The sequence below is a fragment of the Sciurus carolinensis genome, chromosome 16 (genome assembly GCF_902686445.1).
Source record: "Sciurus carolinensis chromosome 16, mSciCar1.2, whole genome shotgun sequence".
Lineage (NCBI taxonomy): Eukaryota > Metazoa > Chordata > Mammalia > Rodentia > Sciuridae > Sciurus > Sciurus carolinensis.
Genome location: NC_062228.1, coordinates 60,486,172 through 60,502,000, shown reverse-complemented (window position 1 = coordinate 60,502,000; position 15,829 = coordinate 60,486,172). Strand labels below are relative to the sequence as shown.

The 15,829-nt window shown below is 39.5% G+C and overlaps 1 protein-coding gene across 1 annotated transcript; it reads right to left on the bottom strand.

Moving 5' to 3' along the window:
• Positions 1 to 14,373: 14,373 nt before the first annotated feature.
• On the bottom strand, positions 14,374 to 15,285 carry LOC124966185 (vomeronasal type-1 receptor 4-like). Its single transcript, XM_047527235.1, has one exon. It carries the CDS (start codon positions 15,283 to 15,285, stop codon positions 14,374 to 14,376), a length of 912 nt encoding a protein of 303 aa, XP_047383191.1.
• Positions 15,286 to 15,829: the final 544 nt, after the last annotated feature.

Sequence of the window (15,829 nt, the reverse complement as noted above, 5' to 3'; positions counted from 1 at the left end):
TCCAGGAACAAATGGACATTTTGCAGGAACTGTTAAGCGTAGGATGCATTTATCACCTAAGAGGACTTTGTGTTACACCCATAGCTTATCATAACTTCAGCTATGCAGCAAATTTGTCTAGAATCTTGTCTGTTCAGCTACGTACCAACTGGTCTTATGAATTTGATAATCTTACTGCTATTCTTAGATCTCAAATTGTTAGTCTCAATGCTACTAGAGTTAATGTAGCCCCTATGTCCGAAGTGCTAAGTTGGCTATCCTCTTCTTTCAGTTTTGTAAAACAATGGGCAGGTATGGGAGCCTTTTGTATGTTCATGGTTGTTGCTGTTGTCTTCCTCACACGCTTTATCATGCGCATGCGCCGAGATCAAGCTAGAGATCGTATCATTTTCCATCAGGCCATGGCTGCCCTAGAGGCCGGCAGTTCCCCACAAGTATGGCTCACGATGCTGGATCGCTGGCCAGACGGGTGAGGAAGGAGGTGACCACCGTACCGACCTAAGACAGGAGCTGTAGCATGCTCTACAGTTATCCGATGACGGGTAAGGACGGTGGTTGACCACTCCGCCTAAGACAGGCACGGTCCCGAGCTTTCCTTTTCTTTTTAAAAGAGAAAAGGGGGAACTGTCGGGGTTTTGGCCGGACCCCTGGCCCTAGGTGTGGCAAGGCTAAGATGGCGCCTGGCAGTGAGCCAAAGCAGTTAACTTTTGCACAAACAACTGACATTATTTTGAGGAAGTTCCAGGGATTGGCTAAGCTCCCTGATGGACAGTACAGGTCCACTATATGCCTGCCTTTGCTGCCTGTATCTGTTATGCTCTTCCCTCGTGCGAAAATGCTGATTGGTTACAAGTACTGTATATATTGGAGTGTAAGTTCCTCAAAAGAAAGAACAAAGAGAGAACTGAGAGGATGGGGGTGCGCGCAATAAAAGGGCTGAAAAGAACCAGGTGTCGTGTCTCTCTGCGGGCGGGGAGCGCGACACCTACACATGGTGGGAAGTTGTGAACACAGCTGGGTAGGAGGTACTGGATTGAGCCATTGTCAAAAACAGGCCCAATTGTGACAAAAAGGTGAATCTAGGGAAAGACAATGGACCTTGGAAGAGACCAATTAGACAGAGGGCAATGAGGGAACTGAGGAAGGAAGTCAGTGGAGAACTGAGGAGGACATCATGGTCAAAAGTCCAAGAGAAACACCAGGAAATGCAAATTAAAATATGTACAGTTCTAGATGTTAAGACTAACATGAGGCTCTACAACCACATGGTGTCACTAGGGCTAGGTAGAGACAGCAGTGAAACCAGGTAAAGTGTCTTGGTTGATGACCAGGCACACCCAGAAGTAATTATATGAACAGTCATGCACACAGGAGAAAGATGGAGGACCATGGCATTGGCTGCCATTAGTTTGGAGTTTGAACTGGGTGTTGAGAATGGCTGAGGGTTGATGTGGACTTTTGGTTTTGTGGGGACCAGGGGTCCTGGGGATGAAATGAGGTAATGGAGTTGAGAAGGAGATAAAAAAGGAGGAAGAGCTTTGATGATGGGTCTTGTCAAGGTAATGGAAGGTAGAAATTTTGTCCCTCTTAGTGACCTCACACAAGAACATACATTACATATGCAAAGACAGAGATGTGTGTGGTGGTTGGGGTGTAGAATGGATTCATGGCTCCGATGGATTGGGTGAGGTTCTGTGTATGGCTACAGCTCAGAGTGTAGAATAAAGACTGCCAGACAAAGAGGGAAATGTGCTTAGAAACAGCCCTGCTTTATGGAGGTGTGACTGACATTGTAGTACCCTTTGTCTATACATAGAATGCATCATATGGTATTTATTTTTTATGGGTTTTTATGGTTCATTCTATTTAGCTATACATGACAACAAAATGCATTTGGACTCATTGTACACAAATAGAGTACAGCTTTTCATTTCTCTGAGTGTACAAGATGTACAGTCACATCATTTGTGTAATCATACACATACATATGGTAATGATGTTTGTCTCATTCCATCATCTTTATTTCCTGCACTCCATCTCCTCCCCTCATTTTTCTTTACACAATCAAATATTCCTCCATTCTTCCTTCATCCGCTGCCCCACCCCCCATTACGTATCAGCATACCCACAACAGAGTAAACAGTTTTTTGTTTATTTGGGATTGGTTTATTTCATTTAGCTTGATAGTCTCCAACTCCATCCACTTACCTGAAAATGTCATAATTTTATTCTTCTTTATATTTGGTTACACAATCTAGCTATTATGAATTGAGCTGCTATAAATATTGATGTGACTGTGTCAGTATAATATGCTGATTTCAAGTCCTTTGCATATAAGTCAAGGCATAGGATAGCCTGTTCACATGGTAGTTCCATTGCAAGTTATCTAGAGGAAACTCCATACTGCTTTCCAGAGTGACTACACCAATTTGCAATTCCAACAACAATACATGAGTGTACCTTTTCCCCCACATCTTAGCCAACTTTTCTTATTGCTTGCATTTTTGATAATAGCCATTACAATTGGAGTGAGATGAAACCTTAGGGTTTTTTAATTTGCATTTCTCTAATTACTAGAGATGTTGAATATTTTTCATATGTTTGTTGACTGATTATCTATCTTGTTCTGTGATGTGCCTGCCCACTTCCTTAGCACATTTCTTGATTAGGATATTTGTATTTTTGGTGTTAAGTTATTTCCATTCTTTATAAATTCTAAGAAACTTGTGCTGTATCAGAAGTGCTTTTGGTGAAGATTTTCTCCAACTCTTTAGGCTCTCTTTTCATATTACTGATTGTTTCCTGTGCTAGGAAAAAGCTTTTTAGTTTTAATCCATTCTGTTTATAGGCTTTTGGTTCTATTTTTTGCATTTTGGGAGTCATGTTGAGGAAGACTTCTCCTAAACTGACATGATGAATATTTGGGCCTACTTCTTCTACTGGGTGAAGGATCTCTGGTCCAATTCCTAAGTCTTTGATCCATTTTGGATAGCATTTTGTACAGAATAAGTGATAGGATTTTAATATCATTTTATAGCATTTGGTTTCATGGAGCTCATTCAATAAAAGATTAAAATGTCAACAAATAAACGACCTAACATTACATCTCAAATCCCTAGAAAAATAAGAACAGATCAACACCAAAGTTAGTAATAGACAGTAAATAATTGTTAAAGCTGAAATGAAAGAAGTTGAAACAAAAGAAACAACTGAAAAAATTGACAAAACAAAAAGTTGGTTCTTTGAAAAAATAAACCAAATTGATAAAACCTTAGCCACATTAACAAAGAGAAGGAGAAAATAAACTCAAAATACTAAAATTTGTGATGAAAAAGGGAATATCACAACTGACAATATTGAAATATGAGGCATAATTTCAAGCTATTTTGAAAATTGATACTTCAAAAATATAGAAAATCTTTAAGATGTTGACAAATTTCTAGAATCATAGGATCCTTACAAACTGAATCAGGAGGACAAACACAATTTAACCAGATCTATTTCAAGCAATGAAATAGAAGAAACCATGACTGATAGATGGAAACAGATACTGGGGCAGAAGTCTTCACCACCACAATTGGAGTATAAAAAAATAAATAAATTAATAAATAAAACATGAAGAAAGCAGAAGGCAGAAAGAGATACAAAAATGCTCACCAGAACAAGGATGTTTTCAGTGGCTCTAAACTTGGTCATCTGGGAGAAACTTCAGTACTATGACTCTGTAGACCACTGTTTGTGTCCTTGAAGGATGGAAATTACACTAAAAGTTTACTTATTCTGAATGCCTTGACCCCTCAACCCAGAAGGAAAAGGAGGCTCACCATGATCATCAGAGCCAGGTGATTTCAGGAGACCACAACCACTGTCTCTTCTATATGCCTAATAGATACAGAGTTAGGTTTTCTGAAGCACATGATTGCAGAATTGATTTCCAATACATGGTTTCTGCACAGAATTACATACCTACTCTCTCTCATTAGCATTAATATAGGCATAAAACTATTAATCATCTGAAACTCCCCGTTCATTCATGGTAGTTTATGTGAAAAACACATGATTTTCACAGTCCTTAGGACCTGGTATCTCATTTCTACATCACTGGATGATTCACCAACAATCCTCCTCAATGAGAATTCATTAAACTCTGAGAGGTGCATTCAGGGGAGGTGGAGGGCTAGGATCCTTATCTCTCCTCACTAGTTGAGCTCAAGGATAAGGAATATCCTTCTGCTTGTCCACCTTTGCATGGAAGCTGCTTGTGTGTCAGCATGCCTTTTCCAGACATGAGCACTTACCCACTCTGCCTCTCCAACTGAAATGCAAAATACCCACATTACAGTTTCCATCTTACAGGACAGTGGACTCAGTGTGGAAATCTAATGAGTCGCTTTTGGTTCATTCTCATATCCATGACTTTTGCATGTTGATTTCTACCCAGCTTCTTGTTTTTAGAGGATCCTTTGGGTTTTACTCTGTATGACATATCTTGTGCAGATATGTTTGGATCCCTCATTTTATATATGGCTGCCCATTATTTCTTTCTTTTGCCTGAATGCTCAGGCAAAAGTAGGTTAAATACCCTGTTGAATAAAAATGGTTAAAGTCAAACACCAACTCCCTTAAACATAGCAAAGCTCCTATTGAGCAATTAGAGAAGAATAATGTTCCATGTTCATTTAGTTAAAGGACAACCAAAAGAGGTACCATATAGCAGGGTGTGGGGGATTAGAGGTAGCATTCTACTCTTTGCATAGAATGTGCTACACTTCTTACTGGCAATATATAAGCAAATCACAATGGAGACCAGAAGAATTCCTTGCCCCAAATGCTCGGATATCCAAGAGCCAGAGAAGAAAAATAGCAGAGATCTGGGGTGAGGATAACTCTGTCAAAGACTGATACAGTGGCCATTACACTTTCAGGACCCTGAGCCTGAACGTGGTGCATTGCCCAGAACAGCAGAAGTTTGATTTCGGTTGATGGGATTGAATTTTTGGGAGATATGTTCCAGGATTTTGGCTAGAAACTTCAATGAAATATCTCATGTATTATTGGTTGGAATTTTTCCCCCCTTTTATTAATGTAGACAACAAAAAGAGGAACATAAACATATAAGTACCATATAATCTAACAATCCCATTTCTGGATATATATCCAAAATTGTTGAAAAGCAGGAACCTAAACAGATATTTGAACATCAATGTCCTCAGCCAAATTCACAATAGCTAAAAATGGAAATAACCCCGATGTTCATTAACAGATTAATGTGTAACCAAAATGTGGCATATACATGCAATAAAATAAATTCAACTCTTAAAAGTAATGAAATTATTATATATGCTTTAACATGGATGAACCTTAAAATGTGATGCTAATTGTAATAAGCCAGACACAAAAGGATAAAAATTGTGTGAGTCTACTTATATCTAGGGCATAATATAGGTTAAGTAACAGAAATGGAAAGTAGAGTAGAAATTACCAGGGTTGTGAAGAGGAAGCAATGAGGAATTATTGTTTAATATCTAGAGTTTATATTTGGAATGATGAAACAGTTCCAGAAATGAATTGGTGGAGATTGTTGAACAAAGTGAATATGCTTAATGTTTAATACTGTATACATAGACTTGTTAAAACAGTTGTACATATTTTAACAACAAAAAAATTGAGAAGAAAAATCAGGGACCCAGGCTCTCTTATAGAGAAAAAATTTGTTAAGAGCCACATCAAGATTCCAATTGGTGGATGAAGATGGGAGTTATCAAGTAAATCTTCATATAAAAGGGAATTAGTTTAGCTGCCCATGCAGAATTTTAGACTAGATATTGGCAAGAAGGAGGACATATTCCAATGTGTTCACATATGTTAACAAGGGTAATCATGACAATATGTAGTAGAACAATAAATAAATGTGTTAATTAATTAGAAAAAATGGTTAAAGTGTTCTTTCATATCTTCTTCCAGAAAAATAAGATAAATTTTTCCATCTATGTATAAGATTGAAGAAATGAATATTTACCAATATCTGAGGCATAGAGTTTAGGCTGGATGAAATGTGATTTCAGGCTTTTTATACCCTAATCAGAGGACACAGCCAAGTCTTCTGATTTCTGATCTAAGAGTCATGAGACAATGAAGACTTCTTCATTAATATTGTCATTAATATTGTGGAAAGTTATGACAGACATATAAAAATACATATTGGAACACATTTAATTGTGAAGTAAGTATTTTAATCACAAAATATGAACAGATTTATTGCATCAAACACATCACTGACAAAACTCCACTGGAATTTCATCTCTCATCACTCAAAATGGCAGTCATCAAGACTATAAATAATCAGTGCTGGAAAGCTGGTGGAGAAAAATGAACACTGTTGGTGAGATTGTAAATTAGTACAATCATTATGGAAATCAGCATTGGGGGGGTCCTCAAAGAATAGTCACGGGAACACCATATTACCCAGCTATACCACTCCTTGGTATTTACCCTGAAGAATTAAAGTCATCTTACTACACTGATACATGCATCCTCGTGTTGATAGAAGAACAATTTATAATAGCCAAATTATGGAACAAAACTAGATATCTCTCAGTGGATGAATAGATAAGGAAAATGTGGCATATATATACCCAAGAGAATTTTGTTCAGTCATAAAAATTGAAATTATTGCATTTGCAGGAATATGGTTGGAACTAGAGTCCATCACTGTAAGGCAAACAATTCAACTCAGAAGCCTAAGAGTCATATGATTTCTCTTATATGTGGAAATGAGAGAGAATAAAAGAAAAGAAGTGGGGTTTGATCTCCAAAAGATAAAAGACAGATTAGTAAAGAAATTTTTCCAAGGGATGATAGAAGGGGAGAAGTGCTGGGGACAGACACTGGCCAAATTATATTGTTATAGTGTGTATTGTGTGCATGTTCAAATATGTAACAGCAAATCCCATCAGCAAATTCCACCATTTACAGCTACAATTAACCAAAGAAAATGTGGGGAAAACGACTGTTGATGGAAAAAATCATCATGGTTACAGTGTATCCTTCTTTCCTTAGTGTTTCAAGATGTATCTGGGAATCCATCTCCTTTCTCCTTAATTCTGAGTTCCCTCTAGGGAAGCTTCCATTTCAGTGCAGACACAGATCTAGGACTCCCCTATGTTCATCAGGGTCTCTTCACTAGTCATTCTATTTCAGTGACACATTATCTAGAAGGGTTTCTTAAGTCTTCCAGTAGTTCTTTCAGCATTATAACTCATTTTTAAAATAGATGTTCTCTGTTAGGGTCACCACAAAGACATTATCAGGAATGATTTCTGTAGGATTCTTTGAAATGGACTGTATTTCCAGGTTCTTTGTACAATTTTTAATTTTTTATTCAAAAATGGACGTATAAATATATACACATATGGCAAGAAACCATAGTCCCCTCTTTCCTAATAATTCACCTGCTTTCTTTTCATTTTTTATTGACTTCACCTGTTTTGTAATTAAAGCATAAAAACAAGATTTTTCAGATCATTTCTGAGATTGTGCCTCTGGTTCCACCGTATATGCACGTATTTTTAAATGCCATACATAGTACTTTGGTGCCTGCCAAATAGGAGAAAATGAGAAATAAATTAAAATGTAACACAAAGAGAAACTGACATTTTAAATCACAGTGGGGGAAAGGAAGTGTCTCGGAATGCCTGGGGAGGACATGACCTTGGCTCCCTGCCTCTGTGTCAGTGGCCCTAAGTCTAACAGAGCAATCAGCTATGAGAGCTCAGGTCCCCAGCTGACACACAGCTCTCACATAACCCACCTGACTCTGCAAGGTGTGGTCAGGCTGCTGCAGAAGCCCATAGACATGGCTGATGTCCTGGGGGTGGGGTGGAGATGGGTGGATACTGCTGTGTCAAGATCCAAAAATATCTGAAATTAATTTCAGTTTCCTCTCAAACTGTGTCCTGGAGTTTCAATTCTTCAGTGTTCTCCAGACTGTTCCTGGTCCATCATTACATCACACAGCTGTGACAGTGCAGTCATTGCCTATGGGGAGACAGAGTCCTGGGGCTTCCTGCTCCACAGTCTTCCCAGGATCATGTCCCACTGAAGACATTACACACCAGGACTAGCTTTGATTGTGTGGTACCCAGACATTGATAAGACTGAGTGATTCAGGAGAGAAGAAAGGAGCAGGAGACTGCACATGAAAGTCAGCTCAGGACAGAAGTAGCTTTAGCCTGGGTGAGGCAGTGACAGGTGAGGGAAAGAACATCAAACCAACATTTTCAGGAGATACTGGCATTCATTTTATAACAAATAGATCACTACCAACACATCTAACAAGGTAATTCTGGATGACTTGTTGATGTAATTTTGAATGATCCTTAAAGAAAAGAAAGACATTGCAGAAGTTTCATAGTACACAACTATGCTTAACATAAGAAAACTTAACTCTAAGTGGGAACACATACAAAATTATTCATTAAAATAGGAGCATCTTCTTGTTTGAAATTCATATCAACATTTTAGGTAGAAGCCTATGATCAACAAGTACACCACTACATATTAACCCAGGAGAGACAATTTCAAGGCTCACCAAAACACCCTGCAGAGGCTACACCCAATGCTCACCACAATACTCCATACTGGACAGACACTCATGTGTTGTACTAATTTCTATTGACAAAAACGTAGGCCAAGAGTGGATACTAAATAAAGAAACTCAGCTGAGTTCTGGAAATTAAGACGTGGTGCCAGGATTTGGCCAGTTCTGCTGAGGGCTTCCTCTCAGAAGGAACTGGAACAGCAGGAGCACATACAGCAGAGACCACAGGGAAGACAGAGCAAAAGACAGCAGAGAAACCTGAACTCCCTCTAAGAAAACCCCTCCTGTGTGAGCGAGTATCATCCACAAGATCAGCATTGATCTCTTCCAAGGTGAACGCTCAGGACATCCTCCAGAGAAGAATACTTGAGGAGGAAGATGGTGGATTGAATCAAGCAGAATCCCAGATCCTTCACAATTAGAAAATGAAGCAATTGAGAGGACAACTGTCCAGAAAGGTGGTGACAGCATAAAACTTCCAAAAATCAACACTGCACAACTCAAGACTTGGAGGCACTTGAGATTTGGCTACAGGAAGAGAAAAGAGGGACAGAAATTCTTAACCCAGACCCGAAGCAAGGTGGGGGCTGGGGTACCAGAGAGAGAAACAGGGAGGAAAAGAGCACAAGTTTCTATCCTAACAACATCTTGGAAGAGAAGCAAACAAAGTTGAAACATGACAGAAACAACAAAGCCAGAGAAGGAGATGGAGCAGATTAACCCAGCTCTGCAGTGAAAGCCAGGAAAGACATAGTGCCATTTGCGGAACTCAGAGCTGGTCAACCTCCCTAGAAGAAATGCAATCAACATGCTTCTCCCTCCTTCAGAAATCATCAAGAACAGCCAGAGGGAACATTCTGCAGTGGGATGTCTCAATAATCCACCTAGAAGAAAATCATGGAGGCATAGCTACAGTTAAAGTTACTGAAACAGCCTCCACCTCACCTAGGACAAGGTGAGTGGGGTGGAACAGATCAGAGAGCTCATCACTCCTGGGGGGTGCCATTCCTGTGTCAGCCCTCCACACAACTTTTCAAGAGCTCAGGTAAATATGAACCAGGTGACATCCACCCCAATTCTAGAGAGATAAAACCCCTTTGAAGGGCTGGAGATTTTTCTCATTTGGTAGAGTGCTTGCCTCACAAACACAAGGCCCTGGGTTCGATCCCCAGCACAGCAAAAAACAAACAAACAAACAAACAAACAAAAACCCGGTGAGATACACAAGCCAGGGCTTCTGTGCTATAGAAGGCCAACAGAGAAACTAATCTGAAGGCCCCACGTTGCAGATGGGGAGGAGGCTCTCTCAAGGCCAACACAGCATAGTAGAGCAGTTGCCTGCAATCCATGGCCTCAGCAGTGAGAACTCTGATACAGGTGGGCCATTTCACCCTGTATCCCAGGGAGTGGAGGAAACTGCACACAGAATTCATAAACAAAGGCAGTAAGAGCTCAGTTGCATCTGAGCCACTACCCTTTCCAGTCACAGGGACAGGACCCAGTGATCTACATCAGAATATAGCTTACAGAATGGGGAAGATAATTGCCACCTGCTTCTCAGATAGGGCATTAATATCCAGTATAAAAACTCAAAAACACTAAAAAAAACATAATTAATAAATGAACAAAAGGACTACACGGACACATCTCTAAAGAAAACATCACCAACAAATACATAAAAACATTCAACCTCTCTAGTAATAAGGGGAATACAAATTAAAAACTACACTAAGATTTCATCTCACTCCAATCAGAATGGCGATTTTCAAGAAAAAAATAATTTAAAAATTACAAATGAAGATGAGGAGGAAAAGGGTACATTGTACTTTGCTGTTGAGACTGCAAATGACTGCAACCACTCTGGAAAGCAGAATGGAGCTTCATCACAAAACTAAGAATAGAACCAACATATAATCTGGATATCCCACTTCTTGGTATTGACCCAAAATATCTAAAATCAGCTTGCTACAGAGATACAACCACATCAATGTTTCTAGCACTGCAATTCACAATAACCAGGTTATGGAACCAGTCCAGGATCCTGTCAACAGAAAAACAGATAAAGAAAACATGGTTTATATGCATAATTTAGTTCTATTGAGACATAAGGAAGAATGAAATCATGGCATTTGCTGGTAAATGGTTGGACTGGAGAACATCTTGCTAAATAAAATAAGTCTGACTCAGAAAGCCAAGTGTAGATTGCTTTCTCTTCTATGAGGAAGCCAGACAAAACTACAGGAAAATCTGTAGGTGAAGTGAATCCCAGGAAAAAAGAAGAGATAAGTGGAGTAGAGAAAGAGAACTGGGGGTTGGAAAGGAGGCTGGGAAAATTGAGGAACAGTGAATGAAATTGACCAAAGTCAATTTTATGCACATGTGATATGCATGCATTTTATACACAAATATACCCATGAATTTCATCTTCATAAGTATCTGTAAAACACTCATTTTAAAAAGACTATATAAATAAATGTAAGATGAGTGGAGTGGAGGAAAGGGAATAGAGGAAGATATGAGAGGAAGAAAGAAGAAGTAGTGGGACTGAGCTGGAGCAAATTGCATTCTTGCTGGTATAATTATGACAGTGAGCTCCAGTAGAATGTGCAACTACAATGTATGAAGAAATAAATAAAGGTTCATTAATAAAAGAAGACTGCTTAATTATTTGATATTCCTAAAGTTCCACCAGCAGAAACAATGAAAAGTGCTAATTCTAGAGCACATGGAAGTTATTACATCAAATATAAAACTGTTTATGCTGAACCCTCATTTGTGTAAAGTAGGAGAGAGGAGACAGTGACTTGGGATGTGACTTGTCGCTATTGTGTCACTCTTGGGGAGGCTCTCAGAGAAGCAATGGAACATCTCAGACTGAGGATGCTGATTTCATATGTAGGAGCTGCTTGCCGTGGAATGTGTTCAATTTGTGAAAGTTCACTGAACATAACTGCTTGGCTTGTACATAAGAACATATAAAATTATGTATTAAAAATCAGATATAACAAAAGATTATTACCTCATTTCACATAATATGAAGGTGAACAGTGAATATATTGAATAAGTGCACATTTTGATCAGTTTTTGAAAAGATGAAATGTAACATTTTGGAAAAAACAAATCAACATAGAAAATTAAATAGCACAGGTGTCATGATGATAATATGCGTTGGTCATTGTTTTTATTGTGTCCAATGGAATGAAATGTCCCATATAGACTAGTAAGACAATTTTCATTTGCCACAGGCAAATAGTGTTTGAAGATACAAACACTGATATTTCCTTCCCATGATGTAATTAACAATGACACAAAAAAGTAGATTCAGAAGAAACACATTCAATAAATTTTACAATGAATTGACAAACTAGGAATAAAACATAACAGACTGCAGATTTTATGCTAAAGCATTTGCCATATTTGAAACTGAATTTCAAATTTAAATCTAAATGTTATGCTACATATAATATTTAAATCTGAATGTTATGCTACATATAATATTCTAGAATTATTGTTTGATGCATAATAAACCTAATCCAAGGGATATGTATGCAAAGACACATGCATATTTATATATGAATATACATACACATTTTAAAAATAAAGATGTATTGGGGATTTTGATTTTTCAGTAAATTTTGAAATTTAATTTCTTTTGTAAGCATATGTCTTTTTTGAGTTCAGAATTCAGAACCAGGGTTATAGGGCAATACACGTTTGAGATTTTTAGAAGAAGGTCACTTTAGCACTAAGGGCTACAAATAGGGCTATAAACTCTAAACACTTTTCACCATTTCTCATTAGGGAATAGCCAAAAGTCCATTCCTTAAAGGGATGATACACAGGAACTCTTGATCAGCAAAGGAAGAAGTGACCCAAATTACATTCAGGCTGCTTTAGTCAGATTTTAATTGCTGGGACTAAGACACCCAACAAGAGCTAACTAGAGAGGAAAGGATCATTTGGGCTCATGGTACTAGAGGTCTTGGTCCACAGAGGACTGACTTCATAGCTCTGGGTCAATGTAAAAGAGAGCATCATGGGGAGATGGGATGGTGGAGGGAATGTGCTCCCCTCAGAGCAGCCAGGAAATAGAGAGGCTGAGAAGGCAGGGAGGGGCCACAGGGAAGATGTCCCCTTCTAGTGCACATCCCCGGTGACCTGCATCTCCGAATGCAGGGGATGCCTACAATAGGGTATTGCCTACAATACCACTCAGTAAGTCCATTCTAACCAGGATGGATAGATCAAGTTAAACCTCTCACAATGCAATCATTTCACTCCTGAATGTCCCAGCAATCACACAGGAGATTTGGTGCACATGTCATATCCAAGTTAATCTATTATAAAACCACATCAGAGCCCATCAAAAACTGCTTATAAAATAAATTGTTCATATTTTGAAATATACATCTCTGACTCTGTGGCTTAAAAATTTCTAAGTGCTGTCACTCAGAGAGCAGGTTTATAATATTGCAAAGGGATCCCATGCTGATATCAGATTTAACAAGGTCTTCCACCAGGATATGAAGGTGCAAATGTGTGTGACAAAGAAAATATTTAGACATTTTTAAATGAATTCTTAGTATAAAGACACTAGACTCTCTGCATACTGTCATTGGCTTCAAGGAGAAACTGACAATGAAGACAATTTGCAAGTCATGCTGCCTATAAAGGAGGGTGCAGTGCGGAGCGTTCACTACTTTATGATAATTTCCTGCTCTCCAGACATTCAAGACCAATACTCTTCCATGACACATGTTCACATGTAAAACTGTTGAGATTTTATCAGGAAAGGACATGAGAACAGAGCATGTCTAATAAGCTAGCTCATAATTTCAGTGTATATTTTGGGGATGGAACCTGGAAATATGAACAAAATTTTTTTCAATCAACTGAAAACTGCAGATTTCCCCACTCCTCAGCCTTATTTTATGCTCATCACCCTAAAGTTGGGTGTTTTCACACAATGAGTCATCCCAGGGCTGAATTGGGTGTCAGTAGTTGAGTTCTGGACTGTGAGCTCAGGAGCAATCCTGTTGCATGCACAGCAGATGTGCAGATGGTGAAGTCCTGGCAGGAACACCAGAGTTCCAAGGCTCAGGAATGGGACAGATTGGTATTATTTCCGCTGATGCTGCCTGAGAACAGGAGGGAGCCCTTGACGAGGGGAGGCACAAGTGAAGAACAGCACAGAGGAAGAGCAGTGCCTTGTGAGCCTCTGGAGGGCTTTTCTTAAACGGCAGGCCAACACCCTCGTCCTCTCTGCTGGAGAGCCTTGAGTTTTCTACTTCACTCCTGGGGATGCCAACAGCCAGGTTGGGAGGAGATGCCATCATAGCTGAAGTTCCCATTAATTATCCAGACACTCACATCAAAACAAAAAAAAAATTAGAGAGCGAAAAGGAGGGAGAAAAGAAATGCTTAATATAGGCACAGAGAAATAATTAATGCCTGGTGAGCAGATGCTTCACACGATGACTCAGACTTGCTTCAGGTAGGAGTTCAGACTTTTGTAGAAAGGCACCTTGATTACAAGTCCCCACATGCACCATGACAGTCCTCAGCATGCAGGAAGCTCACCAAGGACTACCTGCCAGGTGACCCAGGCCACCCAGCAAGCAATAGCAGGCTGGCTGAAATATGAGTGCATGTGGGAAAACACCATCCCCATGTGATATAACTTTATATATGGGTGCTTCAGATTTTATGACTTAAAATGAATAAGCAGGCTAAGGATTCTGCAAAAACTTACAGTTCACATGTCTGTCATAAGATCAGGGGGATTTTCTATTATGTATCCAGACAAAACAGGACCTGGAGTCTCGACTCATAAGCAGGAAGGGGCTGACAACTGGGAAACACCCAGAGACTATTGCAGCCATGTTCACCAGGAACCAGTTGGGATTATAAACAACAGACAAACAAACCTGAAAGATACAGGAAAGTGTGTAAAAAAAGACAAAGGTGCTCACCAGGAGAAGGATGGTTTTGGTGGCTCTGGACTCAGGGGAAGACCTAGGGCAACTGGTCTTAAGAATGGGCTGCATTCTCTGCTTGTGTCTGTAGAGGATGAGCACCACGGAACTGTTGGCCCACAGCATGAGGCCCACACACACACCATCAGGGAATGTTAGCAAAGCTGCATGCAGTGAGTCTGTTACTGTGTTATGACGAACACTAAAACAGTATCCAAAATCTTTTAGATTTGTCATTGTTGTGTTGTTCCTTTTTCCAGTGATATACATAAGAATAATGATATTTATAAGCAGGTTCAAGACCCAGCTCAGGTACATGGAGGATCCAATATACCTTGGAGCTTTGACTTTAAGCTCTTCCCACCAGGATTCACTGGGTCTGATGGTGATGGTCTGGAAGACACTCAGAAGGCACGTGGTTACAATGGACACACCTCTGCCCACCCTGTGCAGGTAGAATAGCAGTTTGCATTCAAAATCACCAAGATAAAATTTCAAATTGAAAGCTGCCATAGACTGGGGAACTCCTTTACACAGGAGGCTTAACAAGTTGGCCACAATCAAGTGCTTCAGAATCAAGTCTGTGGGTCGTACCCTGCACCTGGTGAAGTCAAGGACCAGGAAATGGAGAAGAAGAGAGGAATTGCCCAGAGCTCCAACCACAGTGTGTGACAGGAAGAAGATGCCTAGAACAACATCTCTGGATGCCATCCTGACAGTTCCCTGCTGTCCCAGCCAGATGGTCCTGCAGAAGGAGAGGAACCCCAGGCTGCATGTTTCATGTTAAACAAAAATTAGCATTCCCAATCTCCAGGGTTACTACTGCAAACACTGCATTTTTTCTATAAAAAACACATTTATTGAGGTTTGTCTGAATCTGTAAAAGCAGGAATTGTGACAAAAGCCTGCTATGAATGCAGCACATGGCCACTTCTTCGCTTTTCACAACATAGGCAAAGTGCTGAGATGACATTGCACAATGACCAGGAAAATCATTCAGCTGAGGCAAATATATGTCTAAATCCATGCTCTGATTAGGGTATGACAGGGTACTTGAGACTGGCTCTGTGGCAGGACTCAGTTCTGTGAACCACCAGGCCTCCTTACAGTAATGAATGGGGTTCTTCAAACAATCCAGATCTGTGTTTAGCTTGATTTTCTACATTCCTAATATCTACCCAAATTATGGTACCTTAACCTTTCATCTTAATGTGTTTCCATTTGCTTGGAAAGAATTATTCTATGGCCAATGTCA